The 23399-nt window shown below is 38.0% G+C and overlaps 1 protein-coding gene across 7 annotated transcripts in view; it reads left to right on the forward strand.

The window, feature by feature from the left end:
* Positions 1–23399, forward strand: part of Swt1 (SWT1 RNA endoribonuclease homolog) — an 83466-nt gene that overhangs the window by 54600 nt on the left and 5467 nt on the right. For all 7 annotated transcript variants that reach the window (XM_038349038.1, XM_038349034.1, XM_038349035.1 and 4 more), the window contains 4 exons: positions 1003–1190; positions 5738–5869; positions 8418–8484; positions 13900–13964. In XM_038349038.1, coding sequence (XP_038204966.1) covers positions 1003–1190; positions 5738–5869; positions 8418–8484; positions 13900–13964 — 452 coding nt within the window. The remainder of the gene's footprint in view (positions 1–1002; positions 1191–5737; positions 5870–8417; positions 8485–13899; positions 13965–23399) is intronic.

Raw genomic sequence — 23399 nt, forward strand, 5'->3', positions numbered from 1 at the left:
TGAAGGTTGATCAAGACACTGAACTATGTGTATAACAATATGTCATTAGACATCATTTTATCGTTATGTTCCTTTTGTAAATAATAGTATTGGGTTTTCCCTAGGCGCACAGTCTATCTAATCTCAGGTTCTTGACCACTTAGCTGCATCAGATACAGATTTCATCTTATGGAATGGCCTTAATTCCAATCAGAAAGTGGTTGGGTATTCCTATAACATTTGTGTTACTGTTGCACAAGTATATCTTGTAGGTTGGTTAACCTTGTAGGCCACGGGGTTTGTTGCTGGGAAATATTCTCCTCTGGTAGCATGTAGTGTAACTTCCAGTACCATGAACAGTCAGTTGTAGTGTAGGCTGTAGTTAGGCATCAGCTCAACTTCTTTATGTTACATGGCATGTGTAAGTGATGTCTTCAGCAATATGGTCTTACCTCACCATCAGATTGCAGAGAGTAATCAATAGCCTTGGCAGTCATCTATGATGTTTGGGGATTTCCATGGGGCTGCTTCGACCAACAGTTCAACAAGATGAAACCCATTTCTGGCATTGGAGGTTTTAATTGGTGGCATAAGATGCCTACTTGAGGTATTGTGTCCCCCATTATTCAGTGACTCCATTTAGATTCCTTTCATATATGTGTGCATTTAAGACGCTTATACAGTAGTAGATTTCCAAATGTTTTTTCAAATGGCCTTTCCAGATTTCCCTATTTGCCCTTCTATCCCCTGCCCGTTTAATCATCCTAGTTTGCCCTTTGTCTTTCCTTACAATATATTGACATTCGAATGTTAGGTAAGAAAGATATCTGTAGTAAATAAACTGATATATTATTTGATTTAAGTAGGGGAGAAAAATATTTTTTTCTAAGTCTAGTGCTTTTCTAGGAATATTCTGTACATATGAAAGAAAGAGTAACGAGAATGTCCAGTAAGCTAGTGTCTTTGTTTTCTCAGTTGCTAGTGAAGGACTGGTATGCATTTTATGTAATTTTTATGTCACAGGTCAAGACAAAACTTAAGCCAGATTCTTCAGAAAGCACAGTGAATAAAAAGCAGAAAGACACTTCTTTGGTGAAGCTTCATAACCAAGACGTCACTGTTTTCTCGGATTCTCCTCTTCCCCAGTTCACCAGGCATCAAGAAATATGGTCTATCCTGGAGAATGTTTGGACTTCAATATATCAGAACAGGTACTAAATTCCCAAGACATCCTCCACCTTATCATTACAAGTTTGCTTTTGTAGGGTTTCCGTTATTACAATTTCTACTGTAGTTAGTGTTTGGGCTTTGATTTTATTGTGCTATGGGCCTTTGGTCCATTTGGTGCATTAGAAATATTTATGTTTAAATCAGGGTAAACATCAGGATTATCCAGAAAAATTTTTAAGTTTCTTTATTTAAACACTATTCCTAGAAATTTAGATTCATTAGGGGACGAGTTGGCCCTGAGAATGCATTTAAAAAAAAAAAAAAACTCTCAGGCTGAGAAGCTCAGTGGTTAAGAGCACTGACTGTTCTTCCAAAGGACCTGGTTTCAATTCCCAGCACCCACATGGCAGCTCACAACTGTCTGTAACTCCAAGATCTGACACCTTCACATAGACATACATGAAGGCAAAACATCAAGGCACACAAAATAAAAATTAATAATTAACAAAAAAAAAGCTCTCTAGGTGATTCTAATGTAATCATGATGAGGAATATTGCTTGCATAGGTCTCAACCAGTGAGGCACTTAGATTGATTCAGCAGCTTAGCAGATTGCAAATCTGTAATAAAATTGGAAATAACTTGAGAAAAGTTCCTTCGATTAAAGAAAATTCATATAAGAATTTAAAGGTGTATAAATACTATTGTTTAAAAGGAAAATACTATTACTTTAGTATATAAACATAAAACACTTTAGAATTAATGAAATGAGGTACAGAGAACATTTAAAAATATAAGATTTTTATTTTATATTTGTGTGTGTGTGTGTGTAGTAGTGTCATAGTGTGGAGGTCAGAGGATAGCTTGCAGAAATGGGTTCTTTCCTTCTGCTATGTGAGTTCCAGGAATAAAGCCCAGGGCATCAGGATTAATAGCAATCAGATTTACTTGTTAAAGCCATTTTGCTGTCCCCTTTTTCCCCCCAGTGTTTGGGACCACTTGTGTTTTAGACAGGTGTTCTGAACCTGGGCTGCATTCCTTTTGAATAGTTTTGCAGATAGGTGCTGTTAGGATAGCTTATATAACTTAAAACCTCTGGTTTTATTTTATTGGGTTTTGAGACAGGATTTCTCTGTGTAGCCCTGACTGACCTGGAACTCTCTGTAGACCAGGCTGCCCTCGAAACTCACAGAGATCCGCCTGCCTCTGCTCCCGAGTGCTGGGATTAAAGGCATGCGCCACACTGCCACAGGCATATTATATTGCATATTCCCTGTGCCTCATTCTCACCTATCTCCCCTTTTTTCTACCCTCCCATTTGTCTGCTTTATTCTTGGGCTCCTTTTTTTATTCCTTGGCTATAATTAAACATTTTTCAACAAATTTATGGCCTGATATTTGGCTTTCTAACCCATCATATGAAAAAAGATAGCTACATCTGGCATGTGAATTAAAAACTATATTACAAATTTGCAATTTTTTTTAATGAATCAGTTTGTTTTTCTACTCAACATATTTTTGGTGCTTTGGCTAATCAAATGTTCTTGTTTACAGAAAATTACCTTTTATAGGAGGCAGGAATGGCTGCTTTAAAATATATTTGAGTTGGGTGGTGGTGGTGCATGACTTTAATTCCAGCATTTGGAGGGCAGAGGCAGAGTTTGAGGCCGGCCTGGTCTACAAGAGCTAGCTCCAGGACAGGTTCCAAAGCTACAGAGAAACCCTGTCTTGAACCCCCCCCCCCCCAAAAAAAAAAGATATTTGAAAACATAGGAGTTTGTTGGGAGCAGTGAGACCCCAGATCCTGAATTTCTTGTAATCCCCTGATCTGAGTGCCTACAGCTGCTCTGAGCAGGAGACCTTCAGGAGTTCCTAATGGCAGGAGAGTGGTTTCTGGTGGGTTTGGCTGGGGCGTTGCTATCTCTATGTAATCTGCCCCTGAACACAAGAAAGGGGGCATTTTTGGGGAATTCAAGGATGACCTGTGTCGCTGTCTCTCTGTCTGTGTGTGTCTGTGTATTTTAACCTCCAGCCCCTTGCCTGAATCTCGCGAACTGGGTGCCAGCGCACCTAACACAGACACAGGGGCGCGGTGCGTGGAAGGAGTTGATCTATAATATTCATGCATTTGTACCGCATGTTAGAGAGCTCCATGCTATTTCTGAATAACAGACTGTGTATATACTAGCATTTCAGTAAGTGACAATGTTTATATTGCCTTAACAATGCATATTTATTTAGCCTAGTTTTTTTTTTTTTTTTTTTTTTGGTTTTTCGAGACAGGGTTTCTCTGTAGCTTTGGAGCCTATCCTGGAGCTAGCTCTTGTAGACCAGGCTGGTCTCGAACTCACAGAGATCCGCCTGCCTCTGCCTTTTAAACAAATGTAATTGTATACCAGAATTGCAATAGAATTTATTGAATATAATCCTTTCATAAATAAATGCTCATTTCGTGGTCTGGTAAGTCTTTTCTTAATTACTCATATAAGTTACCAGAATACACTTATGGTTAGTGTTATCAACTTCATAGAACCTAGAAACATCTGGGAGATGGGCCTTTGGTTGTGTCTGTTGAAGGCTATCTTGATTGCTTAATTAAGGTAGAAAGACCTACCAACTGTGGGCAATACCATTCTCTGGCTGGGTCCTGGATGTCTAAAGTAGAGGAAGTGAGCAGCAGTGTGGATTTATCTCTTGCTCTCTACTTCTTTACCGTCAATGCAACGTGACCAGTTTCTCAAGCTCCTATGACTCCATTCATACCCCACTATGAACTGAAGGAAACCTTTCCCTTCAGTTGGTTTTGTCAGAGTGTTTTATTACAGCAATAGGAAAAGGAACAGACAAGTTCTTAGATACAACTATAAATGCCATCATTTTGTGTCTTACTAATCTTTGTTGAACTTGCATCATATCAGATCAGGTTTTTATTGTCTATTTACGAGGAAATTGGATGAGTGTTTTGTATTGCTGATTCATGTCGAACAATAATCTTTTATTTGGTCATGGTGACACAGTAATCCTACTGTTCAGGAGGGTGGGACAGAATGGCTGTGACTTGGAGGCCAGCCTGGGCTACATAAGATCCTGTCTGGAAAACAGTTAGTTATTCAAGTTTTTGAGGTACTTGTTTAAATGTGCATTTTTGGTTTGCAGAAAGATTTATAGTTATGATTTCTTTTACCTTTGTTATTGCTATTCTCAGTAGCTTCATTAATACTATGCAGGCAAAACCAATTAAAAAACTGATTTTGATAGTTCATAATTTTCTATAAACTGATTAACCGGTTGAATAGCTTATTTCATGTTGAATCTAATGAGTCTGAAAGTAGATTGCAGCTTTTATACATAAGCCTGGTTTAAAATGTTTCTGTTTGGAAACTATAATGATTCACCACAGACTGTGTATCTTAAAGCAGCAGAAATTTATTTAGTCGTTAAGAAGGCCTTTAAGTAGAAAAACAAAAGACTGGCGGGAACTCTAAGTAAGAATCTGCTCTGTCTTTATGTCTTCCTCAGTCTTGCCTAGTAAGTACATCTCTACAGTCTCTGCTTTTGTCTTCATGGAGAGAGTGTGACCTACTCTAATCCAGTCCTTATTTAGCTGAACCATTTACATTTGCCAAAGACCTGTTTCACGTGAGGTTCATACTGAAGCTCTAACAGTGGTTCTCCACCTTCCTAACACTGCAGCCTTTTAATAACAGTTTCTCATGTTGAGGTGACCTCTTAACCATGAAATTATTTCCATCACTACTTTATAGTTGTAATTTAGCTACTGTTATGAATCATAACGTAGATATTTGATATTGCAGGTGGTCTTAGGTGACCCTGTGAAAGGGTCATTTGACCTCAAAGGGGTCATGCATGACTCATAGGTTGAGAAGGCATTGCTCTAGATGAATGTAAATTTGGGGAGGACACCATTTAGATACAATACATTGTGTTTTGATTTTTAATATAGTTGCTGTTACCTAAGTAAATATTAATTTATGTATTTAGAGACAGGGTCTCACTATGTAGCCCTGGCTGGCCTGGATCAGGTTAGTTTTGAACTTAGATCTGCCTGCTTCTGCTTTCCAACTGTTAGGATTAAAGTTGTGTACTACAATACCTCATTTTATTTTTAGTTTTGACCCACATATATAGCATAAACATTTAAAAATATTTTAGTATTTTATTAAGTAAATATTAAAGGTTTCACTAATTATTTTTTGTAATTCTTGATTTACAATAAGTTTCTGGAAGTGGAATTACAAGGATAAACATCCAGTTTTTTATTTAATCTGATACCTAATTCTTCATGTTTATGTTCTGGAGTACTGACTTGTATGTCTATTAGTAGTATTACTTCCCCTCCATCTCTGTGCTCTTTTAGAGTAAAGTTCCCTTTAAATTAGGTCTGTGTGGTGTGTGAACAAGATCCCTTGTGTGGATGGTAGCCCAGACTTCTCTCATGTCACTGTCTTTGATTTCCTACTTAAATAGATGAGCATTGCAAAAGATTACTCATATTATTTTTTATGTGTCATCAATGAAAAAACTTAAGTACTAAATGAGCACATACTTTTTTCTTTCCATTTTTTTAGCACAGATGTGTTTCAGACACTGGACTCAAGTTCAACTCTGACCACTTCAAAAATAGCATCATTTGAAGAAGCATTTATATATCTTCAAAAGTTAATGGCAGCTGTAAAGGATATTCTTGAAGGAATTCAAAGGTAAGCATTGTATTAAATCTAAAGTTTATAAATTCCATATTTATCAGCTTAATTTAGACTTGCTAGGAGTCGTCTAGCAAGTTAGAAACTATTGGCTGTTTTTGAGACAGGGTCTCACTACATTCTTGACTGGTCAGGTCTGGACCAGGCTGGCTGCAAACTCACAAAAATCTGCCTGCCTCTTCTTCTTGAGTCCTGGGATTGAAGATGTGCACCATTATACCTAGCAGATGATTGGTTTTTAGATTTACCTTTCTTAGTTTCCTATATTCTGTATCCTTTGTAGGAGAGGAAAGTGGGAGAAACGCGTTAGTCTTCTGTGAGAAAACTTGGTGCATTTTGAAGCACATACTCTCTATCCTTTTTTGATCAGTGTGTGTTTGTGTGTGATTGATGTTGAGGTACTTTCCTCAAGTCTTTCTTCATCTTATTTTTTGAAACAGGATCTTTCACTGAATCTGGCGATTGCCATTTTAACTAGACTGACTGGCTAGTGAGCCCCAGAATCTTCTGTTTCCACTCTAGCACTGGGGTGACAGGTGTGCATAGTCATGTCTGGCTTTAGTCATGTCTAAACTCAAATCCTGGTATTTGCTTGCGCAGTTAAGCACTTTACCCACTGAACCATTTTCCTAGCCGGAGGCTTAAGTTTAGATGACTTTTTGTTTCTCTTGTTTTGTTTAGTTGTATTTAGATAGAGGAATAAATATGACTAACATGTGTGTTTGACTGTGTAGACCTAATCATAAATTACCATTTTAAAAATAAAATTGTTTGGTTTTAAGAAAAGATGATTTTTATTAGTTGTTTTAAAACACATCTTATGGTTTGGATTTGAAAAACCTTATAAGAGAGCTCTCTCTCTCGCTCTCTCTCTGTGTGTGTGTGTGTGTGTGTATGTGGTGTATTTGCACATTTGTGCAGGTCTGTCCACATTTACATGTTTATGGAAGTCAGAGGAGGATGGCATGTGTGTCCTGTTCTGTCACTCTGTGACAGTGCTGGGATCAAACCCAAGGCCTTGCATATGTCCTATTCCATTTTGACATTTGAACAGACCATGTCCACCCACAGACAGTTCCTCCAATGTATGATTCTTAAAAAAGAACTATAATCACAGCATCTTTTCAATTCAAGTAGCTGTTGCTTTCCACAAACTGATGGTAAAGCCCGATTACTGAAGACAACTCAGGACCTCTGAAGGAGCAGTCAAATACTCTTAACCTCTGAGCCATCTTCCAGCCATACTCTGCCTGCCAGCCCCACCTATTCTTTCTCCTGCCTCACTATTGGCCATTCAGCTCTTTATTAGACCAATCTAATGTTCAGACAAAGTAACACAGCTTCACAGTGTTAAACAAATGTAACATAAAAGAATGCAATACAATGCAAAACAAATATTCTACAGCAGAAACAAATGTGACCTATCTTTAATATTCTATAACGTGAAACCCTGTCTCAAGAAGCTTTTCCAAAACTATGACAAATAAATAATAAAGGTTTTTTTATTGTATTTATGTATTTGTTTGAGGCAAGGGTCAATAGCCAAGGGTATCTGGAACTCAGTGTGAAGCCAATACTGGTCTTAAACAGGAAATAACCTTCCATGTTAATTTTCTACATACTGATGTTATAAACATTAAAATCATGTAAGGGTCTGGAACAGTACTCTTCTTCCAGAGTACTGGGTTCAGTTCCCAGCACTCACACGGAGGATCACAACTGTCTGTAATTCCAGTCCCAGGGGATCTAGTGTCCTCTTTTGGCCTCATTGACCCCAGGCAGACACTCAATGCACGGACATACATACAAGCAAAAGACCCATAGCCATCAAACAAACAAACAAATAAATAAGTGGTATACAAAAAGAATACCTAACTATTAGAGGGTGGAAAATAATTGCCCTCTTTTTTTTTTCAAGATTTCTATCATTTGTTCTGTGTTACTTTTATCAGTTCTCGTCTAATTAATTACTGGTTTTCATAGAGTACTGTGCTGATAGATAGCTCGGTGTTATTTGAATTTGACTACAGTCTTTTTATGTGTCTGTTTTATTTGTTGTCTGTTTGAACTGGCTAAACATTATAGAAAGAAATCTGCAGTTAAAAGATAGGGAGTATAAATTTACATTTCTGTCCACCTTTTGAGAACTGTGCATTATTATAATGTAATATGTGAATTATAATTTCACATGTAAGAATGTTTATGGCAGGTAGGTCCAGTGGCACAGCCCTATAATCTCAGTATTTGAGCAGTAGAGGCATGGCAATTAGGTTTTCAGGGCCAGCCTTGGCTATATTTCCATTTTGAGGACAGTCTGGTCTATATGAAACTGTTTCAGCAGACTAAAAGAAGAATGTTTGTGATAACTAATGTATAGATATTAAAGTAGCTGAAATATTTTAATGAATTAATCTCAGTTGAATTAAGTTAATGGTTTGAAGAAACGTAATAATCATGGATATGTATAAGTTTGAAGGAGAAAATAAAAGGTTTTTAAAAATTAATTTCCATGGTTTTTTTGTTAATGTATTTTTTTTTTTTTTAGAATTTTAGCTCCTAATAGTAATTTCCAAGATGTTGAGACGCTCTATAACTTCCTAGTCAAGTATGAGGTATGAAAAAAATTTATATATTATTCACATATTTATATTGTTTGAATATAAGTACAATAAGATTGCTATTGGTATTTTCTTTAAATGAAATTTTTTTTTATGCAGGATCTTCTTGTTTTATGCAGACTGGCCTAAATTAAAACTTGAGAGTGTCATAAAAATTTGCCAATGACATTTGTTTTTCTACCTGTTTAAAAAAATGTATATATTTAAGATATACAGGATAATGTTTTGTAGGACATGATAGCTCATGCCTGTAATCTCAGGACTCAGGAGGCTGAGGCAGGAAAATTGTTGTGATTTAGACACCGCTATGGGCTACGTAGTAAGTACCAGGTTAGCCTGGGCTATGAGAAATCTTGTCTCAAAAAAAAAAAATAAATAAACAAAAGGGGATGGAGGTGGAGCTCAGCTTTTAACAGCATATATTGCTAATAGGACAGGTAGTTCATAACTGCCTGTTATTCTCCAGTTCCAAGAGATCCAGTGCCCTTTTCTGGCCTCTGTGGGTGTTTGTGTGCACAAAAGCACATACCCACATTCTAAAAGTTTTTATCTTAAAAAACAAGTAGTTATTACATTCAAGTAAATAAACAGAACCACCATCTTATATAATATCCTCTTTAATTGGCAATAAAATTAAAATCTACCTTTTTAGCAAAACAATCCTAAATTTAACGATGTTATTAACTATAGTCTTCATGTTGTATAGTAGCTTGCTGCATTTGTTCATGTGTATCTTCTCCAATCTATTCCTTACCAATAACATAACCAATTTTTATCTTGTTCCCTAAGTGAAATTACAATAGAGTCCTGAAATATACTTGTTTCAGCACAGAATTCTTTCTCATTAGGGAACTTAACATCTTGGGCAGGCCATTGCTTCATTGTGGGATGAATGCAAGATGTTCTATATCCTAGCTCCTTAGGTACTAAGTGCATGGAGCTATCCCAGCCATTATGACAACTATAAATAATGTACCACCCTACCCTGTTCACCTATCTAAAATGGTCTCCAGAGAAGAGGAGCCATTTCTTCAAGGAAAATATGATTCAATTTTCTACTCGGTAACAGCATAGACCCTCGACTAAGAACTGAAATGAGGTTGCGGTGTGTCTGTGTATCTTCTACATTGACCTCTGTTTTCCTCATCATTGCTGATCCAAGGACAGTGCTCTATTGATTTCTAATTTCTGTTTTTTTAACATTTATTTATTTATTATGTATACAGTGTTCTTTCTGCCTGCATGTATACCTGTAGGCCAGAAGAGGACATCAGATCACATTATAGATGGTTGTGAGCCACCATGTGGTTGCTGGGAATTGAACTTAGAACCTTTGAATGAGCAACTTTTAACTGTTGAGCCATCTTTCCAGCCCTAATTCCTGTTTGTTAAAAGCTCTCTGCTGCTATTCTTTGTTTATCCTGCCTCTCAATTTTATGTGTATATGGTGTCTTTTGTTGTGCATTTGTTTGTTTCTTTTCTTAAATTTATTTTATTATGTGCATTGGTGTTTACTTATGTGTCTATGCGAGGGTGTCAGATTCCCTGGAACTGGAGTTACAGGCAGTTGTGAGCTGACATGTGGATGCTGGGAATTGAACCTGAGTCCTCTGGAACAGCATCAAATGCTCTTAACCGCTGAGTCATCTCTCCAGGCCCTGTTTGTTTTTGAGACAGGGTCTTGTACTAAAGCTTGGGCCAGCCTGAAACTTACTATGTAATTTAGACTGTTCTTAAACCCTGGTCATTTTACCTCACCTTCCTGAGTACTCGGGTTATTGGCGTGTACACCACTTCTAGCTTATGCGTTATATTTATAAATGATCTCAGTGAAGGAGCAGCATATTATAGGGAGTCAAACTTCCTTGAATATATTTCTTTACTTTCATGCCTGGGTAGTTCTTCATGTAACTTATTGTATGGCATTATTGTCCACTAACAACCTAGTAAGAAGCTGGGCAAGAAACCATTTAGTTATTTGTTCTTTGGAATTTAAAATTGTGCATTTACAGCCACATGTGGTAACATAGTGCAGCATTTGGGAGGAGCAGGAGGATCAAGAGTTCAAGGTCATCCTCAGCTACGTTGTGAGTTTGAGTCTGATCTGTATTATGTATTACATAAGACTGTCACACTCATACAAAGATACTATATATATATATATATATATATATATATGTATATATATATACACACACACACATATATATAAAATGTATTCATACACAGATATGTAACAGAGTAATTTAAAATGCCTCCAAATGAGTAAAGAAAAAAATGTCTTAATAGTTGATATTAATGAGTATAGACTTCATGAACTTGCTTTAATTTTTATTAGTAAGCTAACTATGTGCTTTATAAGTTGTTTAACTTAATATGGAGTCATGTTGCCTTTATTTATATTGAATCTCTCAGTATATGGGAATGGTTGATCTTAAAATTAAAGGGTGGTTAGTTCTAGGTACTTTTTAAAATAAGATCTTTTAGAAACTTAAGAATTATTATGTGTTCTTATTATATCATGTTTTTCTCTCCCAACTACTAACCAAACGGACTATTCTCTTTCTCTTATGATCAAACATCTGTAGCCTGTTGACATTGATGGTCTGTCTGGATTCATACCTTGTTGGTCCTGGCATGTGGGGCAAGGGCAAAACATGCACAAAAGGAAAAACTAGACTCATGATGGTTTAATTCCAAATGTATGTTTAAAAAAATTTAAATGATTTTTAAAACAAAAATTATAGGGCTGGGTATGGTAGCTCATGCCTGGAATTCCAGCTCCTAGAAGGCAGAGTCAGGAGGATCTCCAAGTTTAAGAAGAGCCTGGTCTATGTAGCAAGTTCCATGACAGCCAAGGCTACATGGTGAGTATCTCAAAACAGACAGATAGATCAAAACCAAGACAAATAAACCAACAAAACCTCCAAATCTAAAACCCAGTGGACTGGAGAGAGAGAGAAAGAGAGAGATGACTTAATAGATAAGAGCCAGAGTCACTTTTGTAGAGGTCCAAGATTTGGACCCTATATAGTGACTCATAGCTGTGACTCTAGGTCTAGGGAATCCAGTACCTTCTTTTGGCCTCTTGAGGGCACCAAGCATGCACATGATACACATTCTTGTGTACAAGCAAAACATGTGTATACATGATTTAAAATAAGTAAATCTTAAATACAAAAACTGGGAAAAATGGGTCAGTGGGTAAAGCACTTGAGGGCTGGACCCATATCAAGGCATGGTAGCACGTTTGTAATTCCAACATGTGAGTCAGTGATAGGATCCTGGGAGCAAGTTGGCCATCTGGGTTCAAGTGAGAGATGCTTCCTTAATATATAAAGGGGAGAGCTATTGAGGAAGATGATTAATGTTAACCTCTAGCCTTCACACATATGTACCCACTTGTGCACACACACACACACATAGATACACGTGCAAAAAAAATTAAAGAATTATAAATCACATAAATTATGATAAACTATATACCAATTTTATCAGTCATTAAGTATAATATTAAATATATGTATTACTAGAAATTTAATATATAGACACATGATCCTCATTTTAGGAAAAATACTAGTATTATATTAACTTTAAGAAAGTATATATATTTATAAACTAAAGATACCTATATTCCTCTCATGTGTTTTGACATTATTTGAGATCAAACCCCAGGCCTTATGCATGGTAGGCGAGCATTTGACCAGTAAGCTACACCCCCCAGCTCTAAAATAATTGTATTTTAAAAATTTATAGAATTTAACTTAGAGTAAATGAAGTATTTCTTTATAAGTATGGGTAATGTCGTAAGAAAACATTGAAGAAAGTTACAAAATTTTTCAAATAAGTAATACCCTGATCTCTATTGATCATTTGTATGTTATAAGAACCTTTAAAGTAATACTAAGTGAATCAGGATAGGGATATTTTTCCCCACTGAAAATATGGACTAGCTAGTAAAACTCAAGCTTCTTTTACAATGCTGGATATTGTACAATGAGCTGCATCTGAAGCTCTTTATATAGTTTTGAAAATAATTGAATAGAATATAGTTTTATTAAGTTTCTTTCCACTAGTTCGAGATTTCTGAAAATTTAAATAGTACTGTATTATTTATTGAATATACCACCCACTGAAGTGACACCTGCAGGTGGGCAGTTTGCTGAAGAAGATGGAGGATTATGAATTAAGAACAACTTAGGTACACCTTTAAAAATGAAATTCTGTGGGCAGGTGTCTCTCTCATGGGGTGTACTTGGCTAGTAAGGCCCTGGGTTCAGTCTCTAGCACCAAAAACAAAAAGACACTTACACAAAATTTCCCGATACAAATTTCAAGGTTCTTCCTTGTACATAAATACAACATTGTTGGGCTGGAGAGATGGCTTAGAGGTTAAGAGCACTGACTGTTCTTCCAGAGGTTCTGAGTTCAATCCCCAGCAACCACATGATGGCTCACAGCCATCTGTAATGAGATCTGGTGTCCTCTTCCGGCGGGCAGGGATACATAGACAGAATACTGTATACACATTAATAAAAAAAAAAAAAAGTCTTTAAAAAAATATAACATTGTCTGCATCAGAAGTAGGGAGTTTCAAGAAATAAAAATTCTAGGACAACTTGCTGTGCAAGCCTGGTGATATAAGTTTCAGTCCTGGAACCCACATCAAAAGGAGAGAACTGGCTCTCAAAGTTGTCCTCTTACCCTGATAGTTGTCTACACACTAATGATAAAATAAAATTAAAAAAAAAACAAAACAAGATTCCTTCATTTTGTGTTTCAGGTGTACAAGAGTTTGAATGATGGACTCTTATATTTGTGGTTTTATAAATTATGTCTTTGGGTAACACTTTAAAATACAGGTTTTTAGGAAGTGTCTATGGACTAGAGTGTAGCTCTAGGTTCAGTATTTGCTTAGCTTGTATAAAACTCTGAGTTTGATTCCTAGAGCCATAAGGAAGTGGGGGGAAAGGAAGAAAAGGAATGTATGAATGAAATAAAGGAAGGAAGGAATGATGGGGGAAGAGAAGAGGGAGGGGCAGAATTACCTGTGAGTCAAACCTTTTCCTAAATCAGACCTTTCCACACAGCTTATAGTATTTTTTCTGTACAATTGAATGCCAAAGTAATGTGCTTTTTAAAGATTCCTGTTAATTTAGATCCATCTTGTTTCTACTATTTCTAGTTCTGGGGCTAGGTTGAGTTGTAATAATAGGACTAACGTTTACACATACTTCAGTATTAACATTTTAGTCACCAAACTTCTTGCTATTCCTGTCTTAGTTTTCATTTAGGTGGTGACTGAAGATCTGATATCCCGCTCTCAGAATATGCCCCATTTTAATTGTGCTTTCATCGCTCATTTAGTTTAACATATCTCCTTAATAACTGTATTTTGGTTCTTTTCAGGTAAGCAAAAATGTCAGATTTACTGCCCAGGAACTTTATGATTGTGTTTCTCAGACTGAGTATCGGTAAGCACATCTATATGTGATAATGAGATATCTATAACTCTGACTATGGAGAGCCAGCTCCTAGACCGCACCCAGGGTATTGAGAGAAAGCCATCATTGAGAGGAGTCATCATTTCCACCTAAGGATTTCTTGGGGGGGGGGGGAAGCACACTTTCTTGATGGTGTCGCTCTTTATTCTCCCGTGTTAATTCTGCCATCTCTCTTTGTTCTTTACAGCTTATAAAGATCCACAAAGTCTTTTAGGCATTACATCTAAGGTCGTATATTATTTCTTAAGTAAATGATAAGAAACAGAGTCGTTCCAACAGCTCACAGTACAATAAATCCAGATAAATTGTCACATAGCAAAGAAGAAGCATTTCACTCAGTCAGCTCCCTAACTGATGGGTAACCCACAGCTGCAAAAGGAGAGATCTTTTTGTTATCTATAGAGGCAGCCTTATAAAAACTAAACTACTAAGGAGACTAAAAGAAATAAGGAAATCGCGTGCTATATCCTATACTTCTAAGTGTATAAACATTTTAAACTAACAGTTTGTGATTAGTGGTTGTGAAAGGCTGGACTTTGTCGGACTGGAGACTGCAAAGAGCAGTGTTGTCAGAGTGCAGATTGTTGGAGCTGAGCCACTGTGCCGTGAGCTGCAGGGCGGAGGGTGGGGTCACTCATGCGGCAGTCTCCTTTTAAATATTAAAATGTAGTTTTCTGTCCTGCATGTAACCCTTTACCGTAAAAAAGGAAAACTGTAACTCTTTCCTAGGGCTATGAAGTTAGTTTGTAGTTTGTAGCCCTGGCCAGTTTGAGGATCTTTTCCCATGGTATCTGAACAAAGGCCAGTAAAACCAGGGTTGGGATATTGTATAGAAAGTTAATCACCATCCTAGGTTATCAGCTAGACCTGGCTTCACAATTAAGTTGCTTTGCATTATTTGCCTTGACTCAACAAATCAGACAGCTGGCTATGTGTCCTTGTAAATAAGATTTTATTTTTCTGTGAATAGTTTATCTTAAAACCCATTAGCAAAGCACCTGGTCTGATCTAAAGCTACTTTCAAGTTATGTCAATTGATGGCTCTTTTTGTTTGTTTTTGTTTTTCTTGACAGGGTTTCTCTGTAACTTTGGAGCCTGTCCTGGAACTAGCTCTTGGAGACCAGGCTGGCCTCGAACTCACAGAGATCCACCTGCCTCTGCCTCTCAAGTGCTTAATAGGAACTTATAACCCCTGACTTGAGTAGCATCTTTTTGTATTTATTATCAAGACTCTGTATAGGCTAACCGTGTTAATATCAATTCGACAATACAGCTAAGCACCTTTTTGATAATCTACAGATAAAATGTTCAGTAGATCAGGATTGTATTCATGAGATACACATACATTAGATACAGGCTGTGGGGAATTTCTCATAGCCACTAGGGAACGAATACAATTTGGCACTTATAAAATTATAGACAGAAGCAAAAGATATTTGGGACTCTATATTTCTCGCAGGCCTTGCAAAATGAGATTCGTCCATCAGAAAACTGTTAGGTTGACACATTGAATATTGTCATCTGCTGTAATAATGTCCCCCAACATATCTATAACAAACTTCTACCCTGCTTACTATCACTGTGTGAGGGCAAACTCATTTTTTATGGTGTGCGTGTATGTATGTTAACATTGATGTGTAAACTCATAGAGGCCAGCAGTGGAGGTCGGCTCTCTTCTTCAATTGCTCTTCACCTTATTTTTGAGATAGTGTCTGGCTACTGAGCTCCAGAAATCTGCCTATCTCTGCCCCCATAGCATGAGAATTATAGGCAGATGCTGCTATGTTGGACTTTCCATGTCGAAGCTGGAAGTCTGAATTCAAGTCCTCGTGTTTTCATGGCAAGCATGGTAACAAAGTTGTCTCCCAACCTCTCATTATTTTTTAACTTTTATTGGTACAAAATATTCCATATATGTAAAAAGCCTGTTAATTTATCAACTGTATAGTTTAAAGTGATTTTTCAAATGTTCAACCTCAAGATTCTTTCATGTATGCATGTATGTATGATCTTTTTATTACTCTGAGGCAAGTTTTACTGTATTGCCCAGACTGGTTTTGAACTTGTGAGGGCCAGCAGGTCCTCTTGTCTGAGCCTCCGTAGTAGCTGGGACTGTTGACATGCACCACCATCTATCTTTATAGATCATCGTGTCTAAAAATATGTGCCATATCTATCTGTTCTATGTGAACTTAGAACTCTAGGGTGTTAGGTAGGTGTGGTGCATACCTGTAATCTCAGCTGCTTAGAAGGCTGAGACATGAAGATCACATATTTAAGCCAGGTGTAGGAACTTTATAAGACTATCAGAGGAAGAAAGTAGAAATACTTTTCATTTTAACTTAGGCTCAGATAAATGGCTTTTGTTAGGCACCAAGGAAGAACCACCTTCCAGTTGGGGAGTATCCAAAAATGTAATGGGCTGCTCCTCATGTTTGTAAGGGCCCTATTACCAAGAGGTGAGTGAGTGCTCAAGGGATGTGACTCACTAGAGGTGCTGGAGAATGGAATTCAGAGGCTGGTTAGCTGTCTACCAGGTGAGTCCTGAGGAAAGGAACTCAGGAACTCCATCACCGCACTAACTACACCCAGCAGCCTTTTGCACTGACAACTCACTGCAGGAAATAACTGAGTGGTTGTTGCCAGAACACTGACTCACAGGAAGGGAAGGAGCTCAGCACCACCAGGCTAAAGAGGAGAGGGAGCCCCTCCTAACTCTGGTAGGGAAGGGAAGGAAAAGGAAGGATACAGAAATAGATTTGGTTACTGAAGGATACGTTCTTTTGTTTTCAATTGTAGAGTAAATGACCAAGGATAGGAATATGGACCTGCTCTTTTTGTTTTTTGTTTGTTTGTTTGTTTGTTTTTGTTGGTTTTTTTTAGAATTTTATAAGAAAACACTTTCATCTCTGCTGTTTCCAACCTTGTAAAAGACTTTTTTGAAAAATTTTTCTTTTTTGAGTTGTTGGGAAGAATTGGCAGCAAAAATTTTAAGTATAGGAAATAGACCTAGGGTGACTCAAAGCCAAAATTTTTTAAAATAATATTTTTAATTCTTTGAGAATTTCATACAATGTATTTTGGTCATATTCACCCCTCCTGCCTCCCTACCCGCCCAACTTTATATGTTTCTCTCTCCCTCTCCTCCCTCTTTCCTCATCAAATCCAGTATAGGTTGGCCAACTGCTATTTGAGTATGGGACCTGCCATGGAATGTGGTAATATAGAGGTCATACAAAATACTGGCTTTGCCTTTCCTGACAACTCTCAAAGCCATTGACTCCTCATGGAAGGATGAGACTATATGTGCCCATCCCTCCCTCCCTGCATACTTTGATTTTGTCTGGCTTGAGCTTGTGCAAGTCTTGTCTATGCTGTCACAATCTCTGTGAGTTCATATGTGCACCTGCTGTTATATATAGAAAACACCATTTCTTTGACATCAGCTACTATCTCTGGCACTTACAGTCTTCCCATTTTCTTCTTCAAAGATCCATTAGCCTTAAAGGGAAGGTATGATATAAATGTCCTATTTAGGGCTCAGTGCCTCCTAAGACTGACTATCTGCGTGTTGACCGTTATGATTTTCTGTGTAATCACCATCTCCTGCATTAAGCTTCTCTGGTGAGGGTTGAGACAAGCATTTATCTGTGTATAGCAATAAGTCATTAGGAGTCATTTTAATGCTATGCCCATTCAGCAAACTTACTAGTAGTAGGTTTTCTCCAATGGCTTATAGTCTATCAAGTCACAGGTTCTTTGTGTCATTAGATATGGGTCCATCTTCTGAAACAGGCCTTAAATCCAGCCAGAAGTTGATTCGTTACCCTGTAACATTCATGCCACTGTTGTTCCAGTGGGCATATCTTGCCAGGCAAGTTATTATTGTAGCTCAGAGGGCTCATGGCTGAGTGAGATTGATGATTACTTTTCTACTCTGGTAGTGTGCCTAGCACCTTCCAGCCCTATAAGATCCAGCTAGTTGGATGAAGCTTTTAGGTCAGTACTTAATCTCACCATGTTTATGACTCAATTATGTGGTGTTTCCAGCAATAGGATCTTACTATCAAGTTCTGGAGGGTAACCAAGAACAGTGCCAGTAGTTGATTGTGTCTGGGGCAGTCTATTGGGTCCCATTGGCTAACAGATGAAAAAGAAGCAACCCATTCCTGGTAGTGCACAATATCTGATTTGGTGTTGTAAGTTTTAGGATAATTCATTTAAATTTCTTTTACGTGTGTGTGTGTGTGTGTGTGTGTGTGTGTGTGTGTATGTGTGCGCCGCGCGCACACAATCTTAGGAAGATTCCACTGTAGTAAGTTTCCATATAGCTTTTTAGAAAGGCGTTTAGTATCAGTTAATCCTCTCCATATTCTCTCATCTGTCCATCCTTCCCATCCTCCACCCACAAATTGTTTTTAGTCACTCTCTGAGAAGCCACACATCCTCAGGAAGGGGGGGGGGCAGTTCATATATGGCATATTTACTTTTTGTTGTCTCTCCTTCCTCTCATGGAATCCTGAGTTTTGACTTGCTCTTTTTCCCTTAGTACCCTCTATCAAGGGATCCATCATGTGGGAGGAGAGGTAGCTGTAGTCCTTTCTAACACTATGGACATAGCTCTGAGCCATCCTAGAAGCCAAGGAAGTAATAACATTCTTTTTTTGTCTTTCAAGACTGGGTTTCTCTCTATAAGAGCTGATGTCTTGGAGCTCACTTTGTAGACCAGACTGGCCACTACCTTCTGAGTGCTGGGATTAAAGGCATGTGCTATCATACCTGGCTAGTCATGACATTCTTAATGTAAAGAAGATAATTACCCTATCTTGAATACCTAACATGCATAGACATTGTACTAGATAACTGAGTAATCTTCCTGAACTTACAGAGACCACCTATTAGATAGAAATATGCTTAATAAAGTGCTTTAGTGCTCTAAAGTTAGGGGTCTCATAATTTTGCCCCTATTAGTCTTTGGCAAATCAACTGGATTCATCACAGATTTTCTAAAGAGATTTATTTTTTTTTAATGTATGCAGTGTTCTGTCTGCATGTTTGCCTACATGCCAGAAGAGGGCACCAGATCTCAGTACAGATGGTTGTGAGCCACCATGTGGTTGCTAGGAATTGAGCTCAGGACCTCTGGAAGAGCAGCCAGTGCTCTTAACCACTGAGCCATCTCTTCAGCCCCCTCATCTCAAGTTTTTAAAAATAGTAAATTAGAGCTGAAAAGATGGCCCAGCAGTTAAGAGTACCATTGCTCTTTAGAGGACCTGAATTTTTTGTTTCCAGAACTTAAGTTGGGTTGCTTACAACTACCTGTTAACTCCATCAATATCCTCCTCTGGCCTTTGGGCTCCCACATGAATAAACATATACGCATAATATAGCAGGTTTTTTTGGGGGGCCACCAACCAGCTCCCAAATGATGATATGAGACTTATTAATTATAAATGCTTGACCTTATTTTATGCTTGCCCCACTAGCTCTTATAACTTAACCTGTTTATCTTCATCTGTGTTTTGTCTTGGGTTTGTTTTTTTTTTTTTTTTACCTTTCTTTTCTGTATATCTTCCTTTCACTGCTTCTTGTGTCTGGATGGCTGGCAGCTACCTGGCTTCTGGCTTTTGGCTCTGGGTGTGTCCCTCTCTCCCTTATTCTTTTCTTTTCTCTATAGCCTAGATTGCTTCTCCTACTTATTCTCCCTGCCTGTCCATTCTGCCTGTCCTTTCTCTGCCTAGCTCTTGGCCATTCAGCTCATTATTAGACTAATCAGGTGCCTTAGGCAAGCAAGGTAAAACAGCAACATGTCTTTACATGGTTAAGCAAATGCAGTATAACATACACATTGTTAACAAAGGCAGCATAAACATATGTAACACACCTTCACATAAAGTAATATTCTGCAACTTAAACACATCTTTGCCTAGTTAAACAAATATTCCACAACACACATAAGTAAAAATAAATCTTTTTTTAAAAAGTAATGATTTAAAAATTATGATGTAAGCATGGAGTATATTAGGTACGGCTTCCTGCTTTCCCACAGTTTTATTTATTTTGAGACAGGATCTCACTATTAGACCAGACTGGCGTCAAAGTGAAATAGATCCACTGGTCTCTGCCTCTCAAGTGCTGGGATTAAAGGTGTGTGTCACCACTCCCAGCATATCTCATCTTTGGTTTAGAGTATGAATTTTCAATTAATTGCTAGTTGGCTTATGGCAGTGGTTTTATTATTTGGGATGAGGGAATGCTTAGGTCAGAGGAAGTTTGCTGGAGTGGGTTCTTCCTTTACAGTTCACCTTTCTTTAACTCCCCAACTGAAGTAGATACAGTGTAGCCATCTGTCCTGCAGTGCTACTTAGCCCCTGATGACATCTGAACATAAGCTAGAGGTCCTTCAGAGAGTTAGGAAGAAACTTAGGCTGCTCAACCCACAGTATTCTATTTAAAGATTCAACTTTGCTTGTTTACAGAGATCTACCATGAGAACTCTTATTTTTGAATTCTAGGAATTACAGCTAGAAATCTCAGTTGGGTATTTAAGAGTCTGTGCTCTTTGCTAAGAAGAGTATCTTCTCTCAAATTGTCACATTATATTAAGAATATTGCCTGGTGGAACACTTGTCTTACATGCTGAAGTCTAGTTTTAATCCTCAGAACTGTCAAATAGAGTTTTTAATATATCTAAGGGAAATGGGCATACTGTGTTTAAAAGATTTCTTCACTTTCATGTTCAGTGTAGCATCAGTTACAGTAGACCAGATATGGAATCAGTCTAAAAGCCTACCAGCTAAGGAATAGATAAGGGAAAACGCTCTGTAGAACACTGTTTAGCCTTTGAAAAGAAGGAAATCCTATTGTTGTAGACATATGGATGGACCTGGGCATTGTTATGTTGAGTGTCTTATGATAGCAGAAAAACAAATACTGTATGAGCTTGCTTTTGTGCAGAGCCAAAATAGTGGAATTTAGAAACAGGCAGTAGAGTAACAGGCCTGGAGGTAGTGGTTGAAAGATTGGGTGGATGTTAATTAAAGGACACAAAACATTAGTTATGAGTAGTAGTTCAAGAGATGTTTGGGAAATAATGTATGTTAAATACCTCAACCAAGCCAATTTTGTAATGTATACATATTTCAAACCATACCATATACAGTAAATATCTACAATTCTTTTTTTATTTTTTGAGATAGGAGTTCATTCTGTAGTCCATGCTGGTCCGGAACTCACTAAGTATTTAAGGATTTTCCTGCTCTAGCCTCTCATGAGCCATCACACCTATCTGTATAACTAATTTTTGTAAAGAATTATGTGTGTGTGTGTGTGTGTGTGTTTACCATAGCACACATGTGAAGGCAGAGGACAATCTGGAGAATCACTTCTTTCCTGTAACATGAGGGGCTGCTTGTTGGGGTTTCTGTCCTGCCCAGTACCCCACAGCCGACAAGCCCCAAAGAAAATCACACAGAGATCTCCATAAGTTATGAAACTGATTGGCCCATTAGCTCAGTCTTATTAGCTCTTGTAGCTTATATTAACCCATTATTCTTATCTATGTTAGCCACATGGCTCTGTACCTTTTAGCTGGGCAGGTTACATCTTGCTTCTCGGTGGTCTGGGCTGGAATGGGAGGAATGGGCTTCCTCCTCAGAACTCTCCTGTTCTCATCGCCCCGCCTCTGCTTCCTGCCTGGCCAATCAGCATTTATTTTAAAACGTGATTGACAGAATACAGATAATTCTCCCGTACCACCCCTTTTTTTTAAACAAAGGAAAATATCCATGGTCCATTTTTTTGGGGAATGTGGGCGTAGTTTTTCAGGCTACTTCTGGCTGGTTGGGGGCACTGATAATCTTATGGTTACCTAAAGAAAATTTAGAATCATGATCAAGTCCTGATTGGAGTATCCTGTGAGTCTTGATCATCTCAGGCAGCAGTCTTGAATCTGTTTGGTATTGAACTCTGATATCGGGCCATCTGTTCCTACCGGAGATTTCTCAGGTGGTCTTCCTTGATCAAACCTGGTTTTTCTTAACTCAGAATGAATCCACAGCCTCTCATTTCCTGTGGAAACAAAAGCAAAATCTCTTCTCCAAAGTAACATATCTTTTGACTTCAATTTTGAAGTCAAGGTATTTTTAAAATACCTTTCTTGGATTAATTCAGCTACACTTATAAGCAAATATCTTAGCAGCTGTTGCTCCTTCCTCAGCATTCAAACAATTCAAAGAGAGCATAATAACATACAGTATCAAGATTCTCTGTGTATTTTCCATCTTTATGTGGCTTTACTTTAACCTCTATTTCTTTTATTTTTATTTTTTGACTTTTTGAGACAAATTCTCTGTATATCTTTGTCCTGGAATAACTCTGTAGACCAGGCTGTCCTTGAACTCACAGAGATCTGTCTGTCTCTGCCTCCCCAGTGCTGGGATTAAAGGTGTATACTACCACACCTTGAAGTCACAGAGGTCAATCTACCTCTGCCTCCCAAGTGTTGGCATTAAAGGTGTGTACCACCACACCCAAACTACTCTCTATTTTTTATTTTTAAGGACTTTAACCTTTTTTTAAGCCTGCATATATTTTTAACACATTGTAAACCATTTAGAGGTTTTGTCCTTGAATCTCTATTTACTGTATATCTCTTTTTCTGACCACATGAGTCTTTATGGAGAGGATTAACGCCGTGGCTTTGATGGCTGGATCCAGCCCATTCCTTAGCTTTCCAGCCTCATGGTGGAGGTACTGGCTGTAGCCATTTTTATTGCCACAACTCTATGGTATTTGAAGGTCCCTGCCAGCAAGCAAGCTCACAGACCACATTCAAATGCTTCGTAGTCAGAATGACTGCCTGAGTCAGTCAGAGTTTGCCCTGGCAGCATGGCCCAGAAAGCCAGCATTTTAAAACGGCACAGCTTTTTTCCTGCTACAGCTGAAAACCAAAAAGCATGCAGTTTGCTTTTTATCAACACTATTTGTTTCTTGGCAGGACCTTGTAAAGAGCTGCAGGGTTTTGCAGCTAAAGCTGAGTCAGGAAGCCTCTCTTAAATGAGAGTGTTTTCCTCTAGCAAGCAGAGCAGACCTGAGAAATTGCTGCTACCAAGAAAACATGCTTTACTCTATTCTTTCCCAAGTTTTCTATAAGTAATGCAGACTCTCTGTATGATTTTCTTTGGGGCTTGCCAGCTGTGGAGTCCTGGGCAGGACAGAAACCCCAAGAGCAGGCCCTCATGTTACACTTCCCTTCTACCTTGTGGGTCCAGGGGTAAAATGTAGGGTGGGCTGGAGAGATGGTGCAGGGGTTAAGAGGTCTCATTGCTTTTGGAAAAGATTAGAGTTCAGTTGCCAGCATTCAACTTGAGCAGCCAACAACCACCTGTAACTTGACCCCCAGGG

This window comes from Arvicola amphibius, chromosome 12 (assembly GCF_903992535.2).
Source record: "Arvicola amphibius chromosome 12, mArvAmp1.2, whole genome shotgun sequence".
NCBI lineage: Eukaryota > Metazoa > Chordata > Mammalia > Rodentia > Cricetidae > Arvicola > Arvicola amphibius.